This window comes from Barbatula barbatula (genome assembly GCF_947034865.1).
Source record: "Barbatula barbatula genome assembly, chromosome: 9".
NCBI lineage: Eukaryota > Metazoa > Chordata > Actinopteri > Cypriniformes > Nemacheilidae > Barbatula > Barbatula barbatula.
In genome coordinates, this window is record NC_136772.1 from 24,881,471 (window position 1) to 24,903,266 (window position 21,796).

Here is a 21,796-nt window from a genome sequence, read left to right on the forward strand (position 1 = left end):
GTGTAGTGAGGTGAGGTGCAGTATGTAGTGTAATGTAGTGAGGTGAGGTGTAGTATGTAGTGTAGTGAGGTGAGGTGTAGTATGTAGTGTAGTGTAGTGAGGTGAGGTGTAGTATGTAGTGTAGTGTAGTGAGGTGAGGTGTAGTATGTAGTGTAGTGTAGTGAGGTGAGGTGTAGTATGTAGTGTAGTGTAGTGAGGTGTAGTATGTAGTGTAGTGTAGTGAGGTGAGGTGTAGTGTAGTGTAGTGTAGTGAGGTGTAGTATGTAGTGTAGTGTAGTGAGGTGAGGTGTAGTATGTAGTGTGGAGCAGTGAGGTGTAGTATGTAGTGTAGTGAGGTGAGGTGTAGTATGTAGTGTAGTGTAGTGAGGTGAGGTGTAGTATGTAGTGTAGTGCAGTGAGGTGAGGTGTAGTATGTAGTGTAGTGTAGTGAGGTGTAGTATGTAGTGTAGTGTAGTGAGGTGTAGTATATAGTGTAGTGTAGTGAGGTGAGGTGTAGTATGTAGTGTAGTGTAGTGAGGTGAGGTGCAGTATGTAGTGTAGTGTAGTGAGGTGAGGTGTAATATATAGTGTAGTGAGGTGAGGTGAGGTGTAGTATGTAGTGTAGTGTAGTGAGGTGGGGTGTAGTATATAGTGTAGTGTAGTGAGGTGAGGTGTAGTATGTAGTGTAGTGTGGAGTAGTGAGGTGTAGTATGTAGTGTAGTGAGGTGAGGTGTAGTATGTAGTGTGGAGTAGTGAGGTGAGGTGTAGTATGTAGTGTAGTTTAGTGAGGTGAGGTGTAGTATATAGTGTAGTGTAGTGAGGTGTAGTATGTAGTGTAGTGTAGTGAGGTGAGGTGTAGTATGTAGTGTAGTGTAGTGAGGTGAGGTGTAGTATATAGTGTAGTGTAGTGAGGTGAGGTGCAGTATGTAGTGTAGTGTAGTGAGGTGAGGTGTAGTATGTAGTGTAGTGTAGTGAGGTGAGGTGTAGTATGTAGTGTAGTGTAGTGAGGTGGGGTGTAGTATGTAGTGTAGTGTAGTGAGGTGAGGTGCAGTATGTAGTGTAGTGTAGTGAGGTGAGGTGTAGTATGTAGTGTAGTGTAGTGAGCTGAGGTGTAGTATGTAGTGTAGTGTAGTGAGGTGTAGTATGTAGTGTAGTGTAGTGAGGTGGGGTGTAGTATGTAGTGTAGTGTAGTGAGGTGGGGTGTAGTATGTAGTGTAGTGTAGTGAGGTGAGGTGCAGTATGTAGTGTAGTGTAGTGAGGTGTAGTATGTAGTGTAGTGTAGTGAGGTGGGGTGTAGTATGTAGTGTAGTGTAGTGAGGTGAGGTGCAGTATGTAGTGTAGTGTAGTGTAGTGAGGTGAGGTGTAGTATGTAGTGTAGTGTAGTGAGGTGGGGTGTAGTATGTAGTGTAGTGTAGTGAGGTGGGGTGTAGTATGTAGTGTAGTGTAGTGTAGTGAGGTGAGGTGTAGTATGTAGTGTAGTGTAGTGAGCTGAGGTGTAGTATGTAGTGTAGTGTAGTGAGGTGAGGTGTAGTATGTAGTGTAGTGAGGTGAGGTGTGGTGTAGTATGTAGTGTAGTGTAGTGAGGTGAGGTGAGGTGTAGTATGTAGTGTAGTGTAGTGAGGTGTGGTGTAGTATGTAGTGTAGTGTAGTGAGGTGAGGTGCAGTATGTAGTGTAGTGTAGTGAGGTGAGGTGTAGTATGTAGTGTAGTGTAGTGAGGTGAGGTGTAGTATGTAGTGTAGTGTAGTGAGGTGAGGTGTAGTATGTAGTGTAGTGTAGTGAGGTGAGGTGCAGTATGTAGTGTAGTGTAGTGAGGTGTAGTATGTAGTGTAGTGTAGTGAGGTGTAGTATATAGTGTAGTGTAGTGAGGTGAGGTGTAGTATGTAGTGTAGTGTAGTGAGGTGAGGTGCAGTATGTAGTGTAGTGTAGTGAGGTGAGGTGTAGTATATAGTGTAGTGAGGTGAGGTGAGGTGTAGTATGTAGTGTAGTGTAGTGAGGTGGGGTGTAGTATATAGTGTAGTGTAGTGAGGTGAGGTGTAGTATGTAGTGTAGTGTGGAGTAGTGAGGTGTAGTATGTAGTGTAGTGAGGTGAGGTGTAGTATGTAGTGTGGAGTAGTGAGGTGAGGTGTAGTATGTAGTGTAGTGTAGTGAGGTGAGGTGTAGTATATAGTGTAGTGTAGTGAGGTGTAGTATGTAGTGTAGTGTAGTGAGGTGAGGTGTAGTATGTAGTGTAGTGTAGTGAGGTGAGGTGTAGTATATAGTGTAGTGTAGTGAGGTGAGGTGCAGTATGTAGTGTAGTGTAGTGAGGTGAGGTGTAGTATGTAGTGTAGTGTAGTGAGGTGGGGTGTAGTATGTAGTGTAGTGTAGTGAGGTGAGGTGCAGTATGTAGTGTAGTGTAGTGAGGTGAGGTGTAGTATGTAGTGTAGTGTAGTGAGCTGAGGTGTAGTATGTAGTGTAGTGTAGTGAGGTGTAGTATGTAGTGTAGTGTAGTGAGGTGGGGTGTAGTATGTAGTGTAGTGTAGTGAGGTGGGGTGTAGTATGTAGTGTAGTGTAGTGAGGTGAGGTGCAGTATGTAGTGTAGTGTAGTGAGGTGAGGTGTAGTATGTAGTGTAGTGTAGTGAGGTGGGGTGTAGTATGTAGTGTAGTGTAGTGAGGTGAGGTGCAGTATGTAGTGTAGTGTAGTGTAGTGAGGTGAGGTGTAGTATGTAGTGTAGTGTAGTGAGGTGGGGTGTAGTATGTAGTGTAGTGTAGTGAGGTGGGGTGTAGTATGTAGTGTAGTGTAGTGTAGTGAGGTGAGGTGTAGTATGTAGTGTAGTGTAGTGAGCTGAGGTGTAGTATGTAGTGTAGTGTAGTGAGGTGAGGTGTAGTATGTAGTGTAGTGAGGTGAGGTGTGGTGTAGTATGTAGTGTAGTGTAGTGAGGTGAGGTGTAGTATGTAGTGTAGTGTAGTGAGGTGTGGTGTAGTATGTAGTGTAGTGTAGTGAGGTGAGGTGTAGTATGTAGTGTAGTGAGGTGAGGTGTGGTGTAGTATGTAGTGTAGTGTAGTGAGGTGAGGTGTAGTATGTAGTGTAGTGTAGTGAGGTGAGGTGTAGTATGTAGTGTAGTGAGGTGAGGTGTAGTATGTAGTGTAGTGTAGTGAGGTGAGGTGTAGTATGTAGTGTAGTGAGGTGAGGTGAGGTGTAGTATGTAGTGTAGTGTAGTGAGGTGAGGTGTAGTATGTAGTGTAGTGTAGTGAGGTGAGGTGTAGTATGTAGTGTAGTGAGGTGAGGTGTAGTATGTAGTGTAGTGTAGTGAGGTGAGGTGTAGTATGTAGTGTAGTGAGGTGAGGTGAGGTGTAGTATGTAGTGTAGTGTAGTGAGGTGAGGTGCAGTATGTAGTGTAGTGTAGTGAGGTGGGGTGTAGTATGTAGTGTAGTGAGGTGAGGTGAGGTGCAGTATGTAGTGTAGTGTAGTGAGGTGAGGTGTAGTATGTAGTGTAGTGTAGTGAGGTGGGGTGTAGTATGTAGTGTAGTGTAGTGAGGTGAGGTGTAGTATGTAGTGTAGTGTAGTGAGGTGAGGTGTAGTATGTAGTGTAGTGAGGTGAGGTGAGGTGTAGTATGTAGTGTAGTGTAGTGAGGTGAGGTGTAGTATATAGTGTAGTGTAGTGAGGTGAGGTGTAGTATGTAGTGTAGTGTAGTGAGGTGGGGTGTAGTATGTAGTGTAGTGTAGTGAGGTGAGGTGTAGTATGTAGTGTAGTGAGGTGAGGTGAGGTGTAGTATGTAGTGTAGTGAGGTGAGGTGCAGTATGTAGTGTAGTGTAGTGAGGTGGGGTGTAAACATGACGTGATGTTCAGCACAGACTGAGTCGCCCTGCGTTGTGTTTGAGTCCAGCACATGAGCACAAGTGTGTGTGGATGAAGGATGTCAGGAGACATCAGAGTGGATTTGTGTTTTCACGTCCTGCTGCCTCTCTCACTGCTCATTGGTGAGTTCCTCTTCTTTTAAAGCTTGTTTTTCTTTAGCTAAAGCACTCTTTCACGTAATAAGAGTAAATGTTTTTATTTTTCTGGCAAAACGGGAGAATGAAGAGAAAAATATTGCTGACTGTTCTGATATTATTATATACATTTATAAACAATACTGAGATTTCACTTTTATTGTCTCGGCAAAGTTTGTGGGACATTAAACAGATGTTATAAATATAATGTTATCAAACACAATTATTTTATAGCTGGAGACGCTCACAAAAACTGTGCTTAGAAATTAATTTACCAATCATTTGAGCTGTATCCATAAAATAAATTCAGACACCAACCTGAGAGTCTGTTCGGGTATCGTTCGGGTTTTTCAGATACCAGAAAATGTAATACACAATAATACACCACAATTCACAATTAAAGTTTAAAGTGAATGTGAAATGAGCATGGACATGGAAAGATGTTATAGATGTTATATATCGGTGTTATACACCCTCCAGTTAACTAAATGCTCACCATAGTTGTATAAAATATGTGCAGAAAAAGAGTTGAACATATCAACAGATGAAGTCACAGAGATCCTTCTTGGCAACATTATTTAGAGATTTTATTATTAGAGAGACAGAGAGACACAGAGAGAGAGAGAGAGACGGGTGACGGGCGTCTGGTTTTGAGCAGATCACCGTGTTTTATGACATTATGATCTAAGCTGTGATATAGTAAAAGATTTCTATATCACTTGAGTTTTTCTTCTGGTTGTGTATAAATATTGTGTTTATCGTCGGCTCATTGTCTTACTGTACAGGTGCAATATTGTGTATGAAACGTCTGCGCTCTACTCTTTCTCCTCAGTTGTGTCATCATGAGTTTCTCCTTCACAGAATCCACAGAAAGAGGTTTATTGTAGAAGTGTGATGAACACAAGCACATTGATGTTTGGGGATCAGAGATTATTTACTTTACACTGTTTACTGTTAGAAATAACGATAGAAACCATTCAAATTGCCACCAAATGCAAATTATAATTCACAATGAAAGAGATTTATTAAGGGTACTGACCATTTTGACCATTACTAAATATCATTTTGTTTTATTTCTAAAGGTTCTTTTAGTGTGCAGCTTAAAAATATTCAAGTGAAAAAAATGCTGAAATATTCTGTTAAAATATGAAAGGCCTTTGTTAGAAGAATGTTGTGTTCAATCCGACTCAGATGGACAGAGTGTTGTTGTGTTGTGAGGTTTTCCGTCCCAAATGTATATTCATGTTGATTCTCAAATAACAGAACAACACTGACAGAAATAGACTTTACACAACAAACTGAAAAACATCAGTATCAAATATTTCAGTTTGATTTGTTTTACTGATAGTGTTGGAAAGCACATTATGATTCCTTATCTGTGAAAGGTGCTTTATAAATACATTTGACATACTTGCTAGAGAATAGAAGTCGTCATCACATGTAAAACTCACAGACTTTAACTCTGAGCAGTTTCTGGATGATGATGCTTTTAGTGATGCTGAAGGGTTGCTGGTGATGATGTTGATATCAATTTACTGTTGCGTACATTTCTGCTGATTGTATTTAGGCTTTGAAATGGATCTAGCTTATGTTTTCTTAAGATGATCTTGACTGAAAAAACCTGCAAGTATCGTAAAGTTTTGACATTATTTTTTTGTGAGAATACAGAAATATCCTATTTGTCTTTTTGTCCACAGCAATATTATTCCGTTACAATGGCCTTTCAGTGGTGTATCTGCTGTTTCTTCTGTCCATTCCTCTGGTGCCCAATCCAAACGTGGCTACTACAAAGGGTACGTGAGAATAAGTGACCAATGATGAATATCATCTCCCATTATATGAACAGTGCAGTAAAACACATTGATCTATGTCAATATCATTATAGATTCCAGTGAGTAAATGTCATTGTGTCGGTGTGAGTATTGTGCATGAAGTAAAGTGTAAACATCTGTTCATTGATCTTGAAAGAACAGTAAATGACTGCAGTTCTAATGCTATTGGAGGTTTTTTCTATATTTGTGTAGCGTATTTTTGTTTTAATTCATCAGTTAAGTGTTTGGTCCAGACATGTCATCAATGATGCATTACAGAATAATCATTCTGCAGTCAGCTCAGGCATTACCTTTAAGACTTTAAAACATCCTTTCACATCCTTTATAGATCCACATAATCCTGTTAAGTTTACTTACTTATTTCCATTCAGGAACTTACTTTAATTGACTCATTTACTCTCTCTCTCTCTCTCTCTCTCTCTCTCTCTCTCTCTCTCTCTCTCTCTCTCTCTCTCTCTCTCTCTCTCTCACACACACACACACACACACACACACACGCACACACACGCACACACACACACGCACACTCACTCAATGTTTACTGTAAGTATGAGGATTATTGAGGAATTATGAGGAAAAATGGCAAAGCTTTTAGTAAAAACCAGGCGATGGGAAACACATTTGCTGGCTCAGCTGATTGATTTATTGCCGTGTAATCAAAAACAACATCCTCATTTCTCCTACATTTACAGAAATAAATGATGTCAGATATTGATCTCCTGCAGACATAAAACTGAGACAGATGAGCTGAAAAACATTTTGTGAATGTTGTATTATACTGTAATACAACTGAAATATTTCTGTTTTAAGGCTCCGCTCATCATCAATCTAAATAAAGATTCAAACACGTGTCTCATCATTGTCTTCTCAGATGTATAGCCCACGACTCACATAAATCATTTATATATTGTTGTTAGCGTCTGCCAAACATTCATCATTTCATCATCAAAAAAATGTTGAAGTGGACCCATACGGTTAGAAAATACAAATATTCAAGTTTTGCAATCTATTTCAGACATACACTTTATAAGTCACTTTAAAAATTAAAATAATACGATTATTTCAGTTCAACGGACAAAACCACGTGTGATGGCATGAGGAGGAGAAAATCATTTTCATTTTTGTTGAAGTATTTCCTGAAATGAAAAAGATCATCGAGTTCTGAACAGTGTGATCTGAGGACACCAAGAGTTTAAAAAAAGAACTATTACAGAAAACAGAAAATGTTCATAAACTACTGTGAAGTGTTCAGATTCTTGACATCCAGCAGAAGCTCAAGATCTCTCTGTAGCCTGAGTCCTGATTTAATGAACATGAATTATTATACACTTTTATGTTTTTATACTTTAAATTTGACATTTCACATTCATACAACATTAAGTTAAAAAGTGCAGCTGTGGGAACTTTGTTGAGGTTTTTGTTAGTATTGATTCACCTGACTCAATGGAGCCATGTGTGTACAATACCCTGAAAAGCCATCACATAAAGAAACAGATCAATAGTGGATTCTCCAGAGATGGTCAGAGATGCTCCTTTAGATTTGCTGACGTTTTCATCACATAGCAGTTCAATGGCAATAAATGAGAATATTACACCACACTGCAGGTGTTTGGGCCGTTTCATCTGATGCCTTCGGTTTGAATGTAGGATTTCAGTCCAGTAACTTCATGCAATCTCAACCAAAACCCAACAGATGTCACGCGTCTGCAGTTTATGTGTCTCCGTTCACTGACGGATGTCTTGACATGAATGAGACTAAAAAACATGAGCACGGAATTATAAGAATGATAAGAAATGAAAAGAATAAATCAATGAACACAGTTAAATGAATAAAGACAACTGAACTGAAATTTCTCATTTTGATTCCAAAGTAACGTGTGGCTCTGGGACCAGCTAGCTGTCAAAACAAATGTAAATACAAAAATAAAACATGATAAATATAGTTTACTGAAGACAGCTGAGCAGAGGACAATCCCTAAATAATTCTCTAATATGATGACAAACAAATGACTTATCATCATGAGCAAGTGAAATACAGTGGATTGAAATGCTTCTGAACTTAGAAATGTGTATATTAATGTGAAGCCTTTGTATCTTTGGAGACGGTCCCTAAATTCAGACGTCAAACCAATTTTATGCTGGTGGATAAACACTGAATTTTTAAATCTGTACTTACATACTTGCTTAAATACTCAAAGTCAATAAATAAATGAAGTATTAAAAAGGACATTTCCAAATGATTCCTGTAAAGTTGAATCCACAAGTTATAAAAATAGCGACTAGTGTTTTGATCGGGTACTCAAGGGGTCCTGGGCAGTCTGTGATGTAAATACTCCATCAGTGGGGGATTGTGTGATTATACCATCAACTATCACTGTTTTATAGTCTGCTTTCAAAGTAATAATGATCTAACAACGCTTGTCATGTCATACCCTGCAGAAATATGTGTATATGTCTGTGTGCAGGTAAGAGTGTGAGATTTCTTCACACTGTTTGCTCGACCGCTGTCATGTTTCTGGCTCTTCAGTGTGGGATGCAAATCCCCTTCACTTACATTCAGAAACATGGTGAGATCACTTGTGTTCATATGTCACAGTGTTTACTGGGATAGAAACACACATCTTTGATCTGACTTTGATGATCTGTATTCTTCAGTGAGCGGACCGTGGGACAATGTGTTCTTTCACCTCGGTGTTGTCAGGTATGATCCATTCATTCATTTGTTCATTTTAGTGACACAATAAAACGTATGATTCCAAGACTCAACATTAAAACAATAAAGTAATGACGGTTGAAGAATGAGTTTAAATATATTAGTTTTATTTTTGGAAAATCATATGTGGAGTTTTGTTGTATCGTATTGACATAAAAACTGACATTGAAGTGGGAATTGTGACTTATTTATTTATACCATGGTCTGTTTGAATACTGGATTGTGATTGGCTGGAAGGTGTGCATTAAAACCGTTTAACGCATGGGTGCCTCCAGTCAATTTGAAATGATCTGACACAAATAACCCTCATGTTCACCTGTTTGATCATAAATGACGCTGTAGACATCAATAACAGCTTTAACTTGGCAAATGACCGCGGTGTAAGTGGGATACATTAAAGGGTTTGAATGCGCTTCACATCGGGTGGTTCCTGGCCTCCCTGTCATGCATTAAAACCCTTAAGCAGTAGATTATCCCTAAAGCTACTGAATCACTTAGCACAGAAAAAGACAAAAAATACAAACATTGATTTCAATTTGTGACAGGTGTGTGCACACAGCGCTATCACGCCCTTCATAGAGCTCACTTTAAAGGGTGCATGACATCAAGATGCTCACTTCTCATCACCACAAAAGCCTCAGATCACTTTCTCATTGTTTTAATCCTCCTCAGGTTCAGTGATGTGGACACACGTAACATCATACGTCTGCTGATGCCGGATGTCGCCGTGTTCTCGTCTACACTCTTCATTCTGCGTCTGTGTTCATCCAAAAAGCCTCGTGACACGAAGAGCGCTGAGCAGCCGATGTTTGACAGCGAGGTGAGACATCTGCTCATAGATCACGTGAGAATATAGCGAGCTCACCGTATGGACTCTTTGTGTGTAGGGTTCAGATGAAGACACGTCTGACTCGGAATCTGAAGACGAGAGCAGAACATCAGAGAGTTCAGATGAGAAGAACGATCCAGCAGCGCTCTCGTCTCCGTCTCTCCTGCAGAAGATCTCTGTGTTTCTGAGCGGTCTGAGACTTCTCGTGTCTTCTCTCATGAACACGGCAGGGAAAGTGTTGGTCACTGTTCTGTTGGGTCTGTCAGGTACATGAACACGCGTGCGTGTGTGCGGTGTGTGTGGTATGGGTCACACGGGTCATGATGATGTTGATGTGTTTCTGACAGGAGTCATTTTGCCTTCGCTGACGTCGGCGCTGTATTTCGTGGTGTTCGTGTGTCTGGTGTGGTGTTGGGTTCTGGCCTTCAGCGTTCCTCTGCTCTACTTCAGTTCTCTGTGTGTCATGATGACCATCTTCAGCGGAGGACACCTTCTCATCCTTTATCTCTATCAGCTGCCTCTCATCCAGCACAGCGTTCCTCCTCAAGACGTCTTTGTCAGGCCAGTAAAGCAACAGACCAATGTCTAATTCATGTCTGAAAAGATGAAAAATCATCCTGAGATCATAATCAGAGTGATGAGAGATCTTTTCTCATGTCTTACGTCAGGTATAATCATCTGTGATATTTGTCCTCCCATATCAGTCTTTCTTACAGTGTCCATTACTCCGAAGATTCTGTCTCTCTCATGATAATCTTGAGTCCTTACAGACTAGTATCACACCCTTCAAAGTCAGAGTCTTTAGTTTGATCACATTTATAAAGACAGACACAGCTGTACTATTATTTCTGGAAACATGCAACGCATGTCCGGCAACTTTTTCCCATCTATCAGTTTCACTGATCTTCATATCCAGCGATATATCCCCCGTTTATATGATATTACAAACAAACACACGAGTACTGAGCTGCAGCCTATCTGGATGGTAAGCGTGTCTTGCTTACCATCATCTTGCCGTTGCATGCTTTTCAAGGAGAATTGTACAATAAAGGACTACGAAAAGTTGTTCGGAAACCTGTACGAATGCTTGGGGAGCGTATCGAGCTCAGAAATACTATATCATACATACAACTCCCTTTTTGACAAGTTGACCATGTTAAGCATGAGAAGATGTTTAACGTTGTGAAGAAGTCTGTTTAATGATGGACTTGATGCTTTCTTAAACAAACAATAGAATGTGTGTGCAGTGTGTTTTGAGTATGTTTGAACAGAATAGATGACATGTTTGGTGTGTGTGTGTGTTGAACAGATTGTTTGGTTTGAGAGCACTCATCCACACAAACGTGTCTGATCCGCATGTTCTGGCTCTTCATGAGGACGGCAGCTGGCCGGCGATGCTTAATCCACTTCTGCTCCTCATTCTCTATTTCACACTCATTGCTTTACTGCACCGCTGGACTTCAGCTGAGGTACATCACACACAACATTGTCTGGCAGAACTCTTCGTTTGGATGACTTTAAGAAAGAGGACTTGAGCTTTCTCACAGTTGTGTGTAGATTTGTGATGTGCTTGTTGTTGTGTAGCCTGTGGTGGTGATGATGTGGAGGAGGAGGAGGAACACATGGGGAGATGAAGACTCTCTCAACTCTCTGATGTTAGAAGAACACAACTCACATCACTTATCTTACGGTACATCTCAAATGTTGTCATTGTTGTTGATGAGTGTGTAGTTTATCTCTGTATTAAAGTGTGTGTGTGTTTCAGATGAAGAGAAGGACAGCAGAGCAGATGATGATGAATGTGAGTCCAGCGCTGGCATTCTGCTCGGACACTTCATCATGAAACAGAGTTACATCATCGCTCTCATCATCATGATGGTAACGCACACACACACACACACACACACACTCTTTCAATTGAACTATTCTTGAGCGTGTTTGTGTGTGTGTGCAGGTGTGGAGCATCACGTATAAGTCCTGGCTCACATTAGTGTTATTGGTGTGGTCGTGTGTGATCTGGATGTTGAAGAATCGTCGGAGGTTTGCGATGCTCAGCGCTCCGTTTCTGGCCGTGTACGGCACATTTCTGCTGGTTATCGCCTTCATCAGTGAACTTCATCTTAACCAGAATCACATTTTCCCCGTCTTACCAAAACTCGTTCTGATGGATTTTGATGTCTACGGTTATCCAGTGCCCTGCGTGCACCTCATGGCAAAGGTGCAAAACTCTTCACACACTTTGAGGTTTTCTGATGTCATGCTAAAGGCTTTGTGAAAACGTCTTATATGAAAACTCAGGAGTTCTTTGTTGTTTTTCAGGGGATTTACGCCTTTACTTTCTGGATGTTACTTCATCAACAGTTGAAAGAGAAAAAGGAAGAACGTCAGCAGAAGAGTGAAGAGTGTTTAACAGAGATCAAAGTTCAAGCGTGTACGCATACATACATCTGTCATCTACTGCACATGTCTGTTATTCTCACAATATTCACTACAAGTAATAAAAATGTGTCCTGGATATTAAAAACATAGAAGATCTCAGATTGTCATCAAACTTGTGTTGCGGAAATGGGATTTATTGTTGTTTGTTCGGTTTTAAATGTCACGAACAGGCAATTTAGTTTAATCATTTGTACATATATGTTATTAAAAGACTTATTTATATTTCATTCGTCAAAATAACTGTCAAAATGTTTTTCAGCGTCCGGGTTACCGTGTGTTATTAGTTTCGAGCGGTTGTTGTCTGGGAATAAAGAACCTACACATGTCTCGACTGGCCAATCAGAATCAAGCGTTCCAAGCAGCCGTGTAATAATATGAACGACTATCGAGTGAAACTGATGTGTCTTCTGTATGTTTACATGTGTGTGTTTCAGGTAATAAGAATCATTCTTCAGATATGATGACGATGTTTGGATTGTTGATCAAAGGAACGCTGGTGAAGTACTGGATCTTCTGCTGTTGTTTCATGTTCTTCATCATCAGTTTCTCAGATAAAGTGGCTGTTTATAAAATCCTCTACATCTGTTTATTTCTCTTCTGTGTGGTTTTATATGAGGTCAGTTCATGTCATTTCTGAACGTTCAGGTTCTGTGTTCTTCTGTTGACTGTTCTTCTGTATGATGTGATGTGTTTCCTTCAGGTCCAGTATGAGATGTGGAGGAGAGTGTTGAAACATTTCTGGATGGTTGTGGTGGCGTATTCCATGACCGTGTTGATCTTGATCTACGTCTATCAGTTCAAAAGTGTTTCCAGTCTCTTTCAGCAGATATTAGGAGTTTCAGAGGAGCGGTGAGCAGCGTCTGCATCTGTTTTGTCTTCTCTGGGTGATGTGCTGAGCATTTTTTCTATGTTTGTGTCAGGTTGAGAGATTTTGGCTTGGAACAGTTTGACGTGGTTGAACTCTTCGCTCAAATTTTACTGCCAGCCTCATTTCTTCTGGCCTGCATCCTTCAACTGCATTACTTCAACAGCGACTTTCTCATTCTAACTGATCTGAAGACAGTACCGCCGGCCAACACCACAAACAGGTGATGAGAGAGAGAGACACTCCGTCAAGTGTGATGTATTAGTGTGCGGTCACATGATAACATCACATTGAGTGGGTCAAGGTGTTATTTTCAGAGCAAAGCCACTGTGTAACTAAAACTGGAATCATTTCTTTTTGTGTGTGATTTCAGAGAAGATGAGCTGAGAGAAACACTGAAAAGTATTTTTGACGTGTGAGTATTTGACCTCTTGTTTATCATTTAAGTTGTTCATATTTTGATATTTGAATATATTGAGAATATGCAGAAATGAAGAGTTGTTTAAGTTTTTCTCTCCTTCAGTTTGTGGTTAAGGTCATTGCACATTGAGTATGAAACTTGCATCCGAATTGCATTCCTGTGCATGTGTGTGTGTGTGTCTGTGTATCTGCGTTTGTGCGTGTGTGTGTGTGTGTGTGTGTGTGCTGTCATGATTCCTCCACAGTTTGTATTGTTTGTTATCTCTATCCTAACAGTGTACTGATGTGTGTGACTGATATTTGACATGTAGTTGCAGATATGAGCAGAACGTGTAAAGCGTATCTGATGAATGTTATGAATTGTGATTCTGATATAATCGTGTTGTATTATAGTGACACACTGTGTTTTTATCCTTCACTGTAGCATAAACAACAACATTCAGATGTTAAAAGAACGGTAAGTGAGGTTGTTTCATGTGATTCATGTGATATTGAAAGAAGCATCAGAACTGAAGAGTTTGACAGTTTTCCTCCATTAAAGATCCTTTTAAAAGTCATGCATGAAGCTGTTTGATATTTCTAATGGATGCTCATCGTCAACAAAAACACTGTGTATGTTCGGCCTCTTCTGTCATTGAACTGTTCATCAGTTTTCTGTGGGATTCATCTCATCTACTGAAACATCTGTGTTTAGTTCAACATTAAAAACACTTTATCTGGCCTGGCCTGTCTTTTATTACTCAATCGTGGATTTAAGGCGGTGTTTGTGTGTTGTGACTTGTGTTTGTGTGTTCAAGAATGATGCAGGGGAAGCTGAGCGCCGAATCTGCTGAACACATGAACAGTTTGTCTTCATCTATAGACAGAAATCACGGCACGGATTCAAACGATGATGATGATGATGGTAAATTCAATTCTGTACCCCCCCCACACCAAAGGAACTTCACACAGAACAACCTTACAGAACCTTTCTTAAGATGTTAAAGGGTCTTAATGCATGTGTGTGTATTTCAGAGTCAGTAAAGCAGTGGATGGTGGCGGTGGAGTGGCTTTATGTCCTTGTTCTGCGAGGTGTTCTGTGTTTGTGGAGATGTCAGGAGCTGTGCTGGACAATACTGGAGATTCACAGTTTTAAACTGGTGTCTGCTGGTGTCATGTGGGTGTGTGTGCAGGAGGTGAGATAGAACGCACACGCACACGCACACGCACACGCACACACACAAGGACACGCACACGCACACACACACACACACACACTATGATCATGTCATGTGTTTCTGCAGGTGTGTCTGATGAACTTCTTGTTCTTGGTGTTATGGACGTTTGCTCTTCCGTTTCCGAGGCTGCGACCTTTGACCCTCAGCGTGTCATCCGTATGGGCGTGTGTGATGGTGGTGTGTAAGATGATGTATCAGCTGAAATTCATCAAACCTTCAGTTTATTCCTCAAACTGCACCGCTGTAAGTGACGTGTCCTCATCTCATGTTGCGTGATCTTTATGATATGACCTCATAAATGATGATGATGTCATCATATCATGCGTTTGAACAGGCTCTACGGCCGTCGTCTAACGGGAGTTGGGTTGATGGTAAGACATCTGAGCTCTTGAGAATCTCTGGTCTCTATACAGCACCAGTGGATCCAGGACTGTGGATCGGTGGATTGAAGAAGTGTGAGGATCGCGTCCTGCCCTGTCTCTGGGTATTCTCACAGATATGTTTACAAACACTGACCCGTGCATATGAAACACATTAACACAAACACGTAAACAGCATCCGACGTCAGGTCAGACGGTTTCATCACACTACATCATCTTTTGATTGTTGATTCAGGTCGACTGGAGAATAACGTTTGTCTGTTTTCATTCTTCATGTGATTCTTCAGAATCACCTGTTTATTTTAGGTCTGCTTGTGTTTGAAGTGACCGTTCATCGTCATCAGTTACATCTTCATCTTCAGAATGGCTTTAAAGCGTCATACAGCAGCGCTCTATTCCAGGGAGTGACACGCCAACATCTGGACCGGAGCATTCTGTCCTGTCTCAAATACTTCACCAACTACTTCTTCTACAAGTTTGGTTTGGAGGTTTGAGAACATCAGAGCTGTTGATATTGATGAGTGTTGCTTACGGCATTAGTGTAGCGTTCGCTCATGATACTGTGATTTGTGTGTCAGGTGTGTTTTGTGGTTGCGGTGTTCGTCATCGGTCAGAGGATGGATGTATGTGCTCTTCTTCACTCACTGGCACTGATGGTTATTCTAGCACGTCGTCGCAGGAAGGCCATTGGAGAAATGTGGAGAAAATACTGCTGCTTCATCGCAGGCTTTATTGTGCTGCAGTATCTGCTGTGTATCGGCCTTCCACCAGCGCTCTGTGTCGGTTAGTTCATCCTCAGTTACTGTCAATGAAACTCAAAAAAGACCTGCCTTCCAGTCAAAGCCATCTGTCATTAAACATGAATCCCTTTTTCTGCTTGCTTAGCGAAACTTGGGAAAAGTCTAGTCTTATTGTGACCTTAGAATGTGACATTGAAGGTCATTAAAGTGTGGATGTCACATTTCACTGAATTACTGAAGGATCTGAAAACCAATGTAGGGCTGAATCAGAACATGTGACAGCTTGTGTGTGTTTTGTTAGATTATATCTGGAGGACGTCGTCTTCTGCTTTGAGTTCAAATCTGATCAAGTGGTTATATCTACCAGACTACGCCATGAGACCAGACGCCACCTTTATCATCTGTGAGTACATCCATCCATCCATCCATCACACCACATCACACCACATCACACCACACCACATCACATCACATCACACCACATCACACCACATCACATCACACCATATCACATCACACCACATCACACCACACCACATCACATCACATCACACCACATCACATCACACCACATCACACCACACCACATCACACCACACCACATCACACCACACCACACCACATCACATCACACCACATCACACCACATCACATCACACCATATCACATCACACCACATCACACCACACCACATCACATCACATCACACCACATCACACCACACCACATCACATCACACCACATCACACCACACCACATCACATCACATCACACCACATCACACCACACCATATCACATCACACCACATCACACCACATCACACCACACCACATCACACCACATCACATCACACCACATCACACCACACCACATCACACCACACCACATCACACCACACCACACCACATCACACCACACCACATCACATCACACCACATCACACCACATCACACCACACCACACCACATCACATCACATCACACCACATCACACCACATCACATCACATCACATCACACCACATCACATCACACCACATCACATCACATCACACCACACCACACCACATCACACCACACCACACCACATCACACCACATCACATCACATCACATCACACCACACCACACCACATCACATCACATCACACCACACCACATCACACCACACCACATCACACCACATCACATCACACCACACCACATCACATCACATCACACCACATCACACCACATCACATCACATCACATCACACCACACCACATCACACCACACCACATCACATCACACCACATCACATCACACCACATCACATCACACCACACCACACCACATCACATCACACCACATCACACCACACCACATCACATCACACCACATCACACCACACCACATCACATCACACCACACCACATCACATCACATCACACCACATCACACCACATCACACCACATCACATCACACCACATCACATCACACCACATCACATCACACCACATCACATCACATCACACCACATCACATCACACCACATCACAACACACCACATCTCACCACACCACATCACATCACACCACATCACATCACACCACACCACACCACATCACACCACATCACACCACACCACATCACACCACACCACACCACACCACACCACATCACACCACATCACATCACACCACATCACACCACACCACATCACACCACATCACATCACATCACACCACATCACACCACATCACATCACATCACACCACACCACATCACACCACATCACATCACACCACATCACACCCCATCACATCACATCACACCACATCACATCACACCACATCACACCACATCACACCACATCACATCACATCACACCACATCACATCACACCACACCACACCACACCACATCACACCACATCTCACCACACCACATCACATCACATCCATCACACCACATCCATCACACCACATCACACCACACCACATCACACCACATCACATCACATCACATCACATCACACCACATCACATCACATCACACCACACCACATCACACCACATCACATCACACCACATCACACCCCATCACATCACATCACACCACATCACATCACACCACACCACATCACACCACATCACATCACACCACATCACATCACATCACACCACATCACATCACACCACACCACACCACATCACACCACATCTCACCACACCACATCACATCACATCCATCACACCACATCCATCACACCACATCCATCACACCACATCCATCACACCACATCACATCACACCACATCACATCACATCACATCACATCACACCACATCACATCACATCCATCACATCACATCACATCACACCACATCCATCACACCACATCACATCCATCACATCACACCACATCACACCACACCACATCACATCACATCACATCACACCACATCCATCACACCACATTCATCAAACCACATCACATCCATCACACCACATCACACCACATCTCTGATCCTCTTGTTTCTTCTCTTTCTCCAGATGACTTTCAGCTGTTGTTGGTAGCATCTCTGCAACTGCAGGTGTTTCAAGATGAAAATCAGGCTCACATTAGACTCCTGGCAGGAGAGAACGTGGAGATCAGCCGAAGTTTAAATCCATCAGCACTCAGTCAATACTCGCCGGTCAAGAATTTTCTGCATTGCAGGTGTGTGTGTCTCTGAATGTTAATTGTGTTCAACACTAGAACATTATACATGTTTATGTTTTTTATTACATAACTCCTTTCATAGTCAAATCTTATTGTATGATAGAAGGAAATGTGTATTTCTGTATTACACCGACTATTCAATTTTTTTTACATAATTGTCTGGATAAAGTGCAACATGTGGCATAACATATCAAGCCCTTACTTTATGTCATTTACTTCATATTATTTTACTTCATATAGTTTGAAGTGTGTTTACAGAGACACGCCTGTGTGTGTGTGTGTGTGTGTGTGTGTGTGTGTGTGTTCAGGTCATGTCTGGACATGGTGAAGGTGTTTCTCTTCAGTCATTTCTTCTGGATGGTTTTATGTCTCATCTTCATCACCGGCACTACCAGGATTAACATCTTTTGTTTGGGTTATCTGGTGGCTTGTTTTTACTTCATGTTGTTTGGAGGAACATTACTGCTGCAGCCGGTGAGACATGTACTCAGATTATGGGATTGTCTGATAGCGTACACCTGTGTGGTCATCAGTCTAAAGAACCTTCTCTCGGTAAGAACACGTGTCTCTGTATGAGTCTCTTCAGTATGTCTCTCTGTCTTTAAGATCCTTCACTTAATCCATTCGGTTATAAATTAAGAAACAACGTTCAAACACTAACAGGCAATTTTGTTCAATCATTTGTAAATATATGTTATTAACAGAGATATTCATATTAATTTGTCAAAAAAACAATGATTTGCAGCGTCCGGGTTACCGTGTGTTAGTTTTGAGCGGTTGTTGTCTGGGAATAAAGAACCTGCAAATCAGAATCAAGCGTTCCAACCAGCCGTGTAATATCATCAAAGAAAACATGAATGAGTGATTTAACTTTTCACAATAAACAGTGTTTTAAACGTGTGTGTGTGTGTGTGTGTGTGTGTGTCAGTTGGGTTCTTGTGCGTATCTGGATGGGTTACAGGTTCATGGCTGTTGGCTCATACAGGCCTTCAGTATGTTCTGCACCATCAATGGCTACACTTTACGTGAGTAACACATCATTGATATATTTACAGTCAGTCATAAACACTTTACAGTAGTTCACACATTACTGTGTCATGTCGTGTGTGCACAGCTAAAGCTGATGATGAGTGTGAACTGCCGGCGGGTGAAGCAGGAATCATCTGGGATGCCATCTGTTTCACTGGATTACTGATTCAGAGGAGAGTTTTTCTCAGTTATTATTTCCTCTATGTGGTGTCTGACCTTCAGATCTCAAAGCTTCTTGCTTCCAGGTCAGTGGCTGTTATTCAACATGTCATGTGTCTTTATAACTCATTTGTTCAGAACGCCACACATACTGTATATCTAAATGTACCTAAAGAAGAGAATGAGGTTCAGGGCTGATACTGTATCTAGAAGGTTTGCACATGTGTAGAACAGAACTGTTCTCATAAATACAAATGCAGTGTGAGGTATGAAATGTAAAACAGGAAAACTTGTCAGAAGAAAAGCGAGAGCAGAACTATTCATAACATCCACTCAAATCCGAGTCGGCACCAGACCACGACAGACAGAAAGCCAAGGGTCTCCCGGCGAGAAGGCACACAATCAATAAATCATTCAAACAACTAATTGATTTGAGAAACTGTTACAAAAAGAATGGGATGAGTTTCACATCTTCTCATGAAACCTGTTGTGGATTGAAGAGGTGCAGAGCTGTTTGAAGCCAAAGTGAAGAAACGGGTGGAGGCCAGATTAGAGATGGAGAAAAAATCTGTGGAGATACTGAAGAAACAGTAAGTGGGCTCTTGTGCCGTTTTGTTTGTTTTTCCTGGAATAACTTAAAGAACAAGTGTAACGCCCGTTTTATTTGATATCTCACAGAATGGAAAAAATCAAGTCTAAACAGAAGAAATCTTTTGATGACTCTTCAGATCAGCCAAAGCAAAGCGGTAACCTGAACACGTTTATATTATTGACTTGTGTTGACGTCCTGGGCCCGGTTTTTCAAAACATTTAATCCGGATAAAATTGATCTGGATTTAGTAATCCTTTTTTTGCGATCCGTGATCACGTAATCCATCTTACTTTTGGAGCCAGTTTTTTAAAGCAACATCGGATTGGATCAATCTGATCTGGATAGGAACTTTTCAGGATCACCAAATCTGGATAACCAGTGCTGGATAACCAGTGCTCAAACGGATAGGAAATCACAATGTAGAACTATAGATATGTAAAGAGCAAAAAGTAGAATAGCCAGTGTGGGGTCAATATAAATGTATTTTTATTTGAAATGAAAACACACACGCTCATCTGAGACCTACAACACAAACACTGTACATTGAGGATATTTACAACAAGTACAGATATAATGAATAAAAAAAAGACTTAATGTCAAATACTCCACAATAATTTCAGACTTCCTCATCTGATGTGGAGAGACCAGCTTGTCCGACCGTAGCCTTTAGGAGGCGGATCTCAAGTCTGGCCTTGGTTTGCTGCAGTTTGGTCAGAGTCGGTTGTTCCTCTGCCAGAACGAGCAAACAGGACGTGCAACAAGGGACACAATAGTTAGACACTATTTCTGATTTGGATTTGTTTGGGATTTCAAAAATCAGTGATTGCCATTCTTTGCATTTTTTTGTTTCTTCTGTAATCCTTACATGCATCACTAATAAATATTCTAAAAACAAAAATATTTTCGATTGTGATGAATATATATATCAATTAGTGACAGAATAAAATGTATTGTTTTTGGTCAATTTTGACAGCTGTTTGGAGGATTATTTTATGAGGCCAAACTCTCTCTACTTTGCTTTAGGCCTATACTGAAAGGCTGAATACGTTAAAGCTTACCTAATCACTGTAGCCTGACAGATGAACAAATACAATTAAAACCTTATGAATAAATAGGATATCTTGTAAAATACTGCATAATCCAAATATAGTATTATTTGATATATTTTTAAAGTTTTCATTTTGGGCATGAAATCCATGCTGAATCCACCCTTCTGATGGGATCAGTTTAATCCAGATATTTTGAATCAAAGTGATCCAAATCCTACAAAGAAGTTCTGAAAAACCCAAACAAAAGGTTTGATCCGGATCAAAACCAAAATGTGATTACGTGATCTAATCCGATTATGTAATCCGTTTTTTCTTTTGAAAAACACATTTTCGCGATGTGATCCAATCTGTTTTTGATACTTATGAAAAACCGGGCCCTGGTGTCTGTATGAAATCAAACCTGAACAAATCTAGTGCTGAACATGATGTTAAAACAGCTCACAGACACAGAAGTCATCAAAAAAAAATTATTATTAACTTACTTAAACATTTTTAAATCATTGATTTTTAAGTGGGACATACAGAATATTATTATTGATCCAACGATTCATTTCTTTAAAATGTACATATATGAGTATTTTACTTACAAATTATATTTTTGCTAAATTCTAAGATCAATATTTGAGTTACTTACTGTAAATGAGTTAAACTTTATAAGTCAACACATGAGCAGATCAACAACACAACAGTTCCATTACTTCATCTTGAGATGTTTTTTCCACAAGCTCTCTCAGTTGTGAGACTGATCTGATGATGATGGTCAGGTCAATTCAGCTCATGGGTTGTTGTAGAACTGCTGTTTTGTGCAAAAATCTCATTTGATTGTTTATTAGCATTGAGTATTACTTCATGAGATAAGAGTGATTCACTTAAGAGACA

At 40.9% G+C, this 21,796-nt stretch overlaps 1 protein-coding gene across 1 annotated transcript in view; it reads left to right on the forward strand.

Annotated features, from left to right (window-relative positions):
* Positions 1-3,874: 3,874 nt before the first annotated feature.
* LOC306899046 (piezo-type mechanosensitive ion channel component 2) overlaps positions 3,875-21,796 on the forward strand; it is a gene marked incomplete at its 5' end in the record, with an annotated part of 37,889 nt that continues 19,967 nt past the window's right edge. The window contains 28 exons of the mRNA XM_079464996.1: positions 3,875-3,938; positions 5,648-5,743; positions 8,248-8,349; positions 8,438-8,483; positions 9,168-9,339; positions 9,383-9,590; positions 9,672-9,885; positions 10,634-10,793; positions 10,909-11,014; positions 11,090-11,202; positions 11,279-11,542; positions 11,644-11,755; positions 12,198-12,379; positions 12,464-12,612; positions 12,684-12,851; positions 13,846-13,952; positions 14,063-14,223; positions 14,332-14,508; positions 14,600-14,749; positions 14,933-15,133; positions 15,224-15,428; positions 15,687-15,788; positions 17,920-18,085; positions 18,397-18,640; positions 19,017-19,113; positions 19,203-19,362; positions 19,777-19,866; positions 19,955-20,022. Of these exons, the coding sequence (XP_079321122.1) occupies positions 3,875-3,938; positions 5,648-5,743; positions 8,248-8,349; positions 8,438-8,483; positions 9,168-9,339; positions 9,383-9,590; positions 9,672-9,885; positions 10,634-10,793; positions 10,909-11,014; positions 11,090-11,202; positions 11,279-11,542; positions 11,644-11,755; positions 12,198-12,379; positions 12,464-12,612; positions 12,684-12,851; positions 13,846-13,952; positions 14,063-14,223; positions 14,332-14,508; positions 14,600-14,749; positions 14,933-15,133; positions 15,224-15,428; positions 15,687-15,788; positions 17,920-18,085; positions 18,397-18,640; positions 19,017-19,113; positions 19,203-19,362; positions 19,777-19,866; positions 19,955-20,022 (4,084 nt within the window). The remainder of the gene's footprint in view (positions 3,939-5,647; positions 5,744-8,247; positions 8,350-8,437; positions 8,484-9,167; positions 9,340-9,382; positions 9,591-9,671; positions 9,886-10,633; positions 10,794-10,908; positions 11,015-11,089; positions 11,203-11,278; positions 11,543-11,643; positions 11,756-12,197; positions 12,380-12,463; positions 12,613-12,683; positions 12,852-13,845; positions 13,953-14,062; positions 14,224-14,331; positions 14,509-14,599; positions 14,750-14,932; positions 15,134-15,223; positions 15,429-15,686; positions 15,789-17,919; positions 18,086-18,396; positions 18,641-19,016; positions 19,114-19,202; positions 19,363-19,776; positions 19,867-19,954; positions 20,023-21,796) is intronic.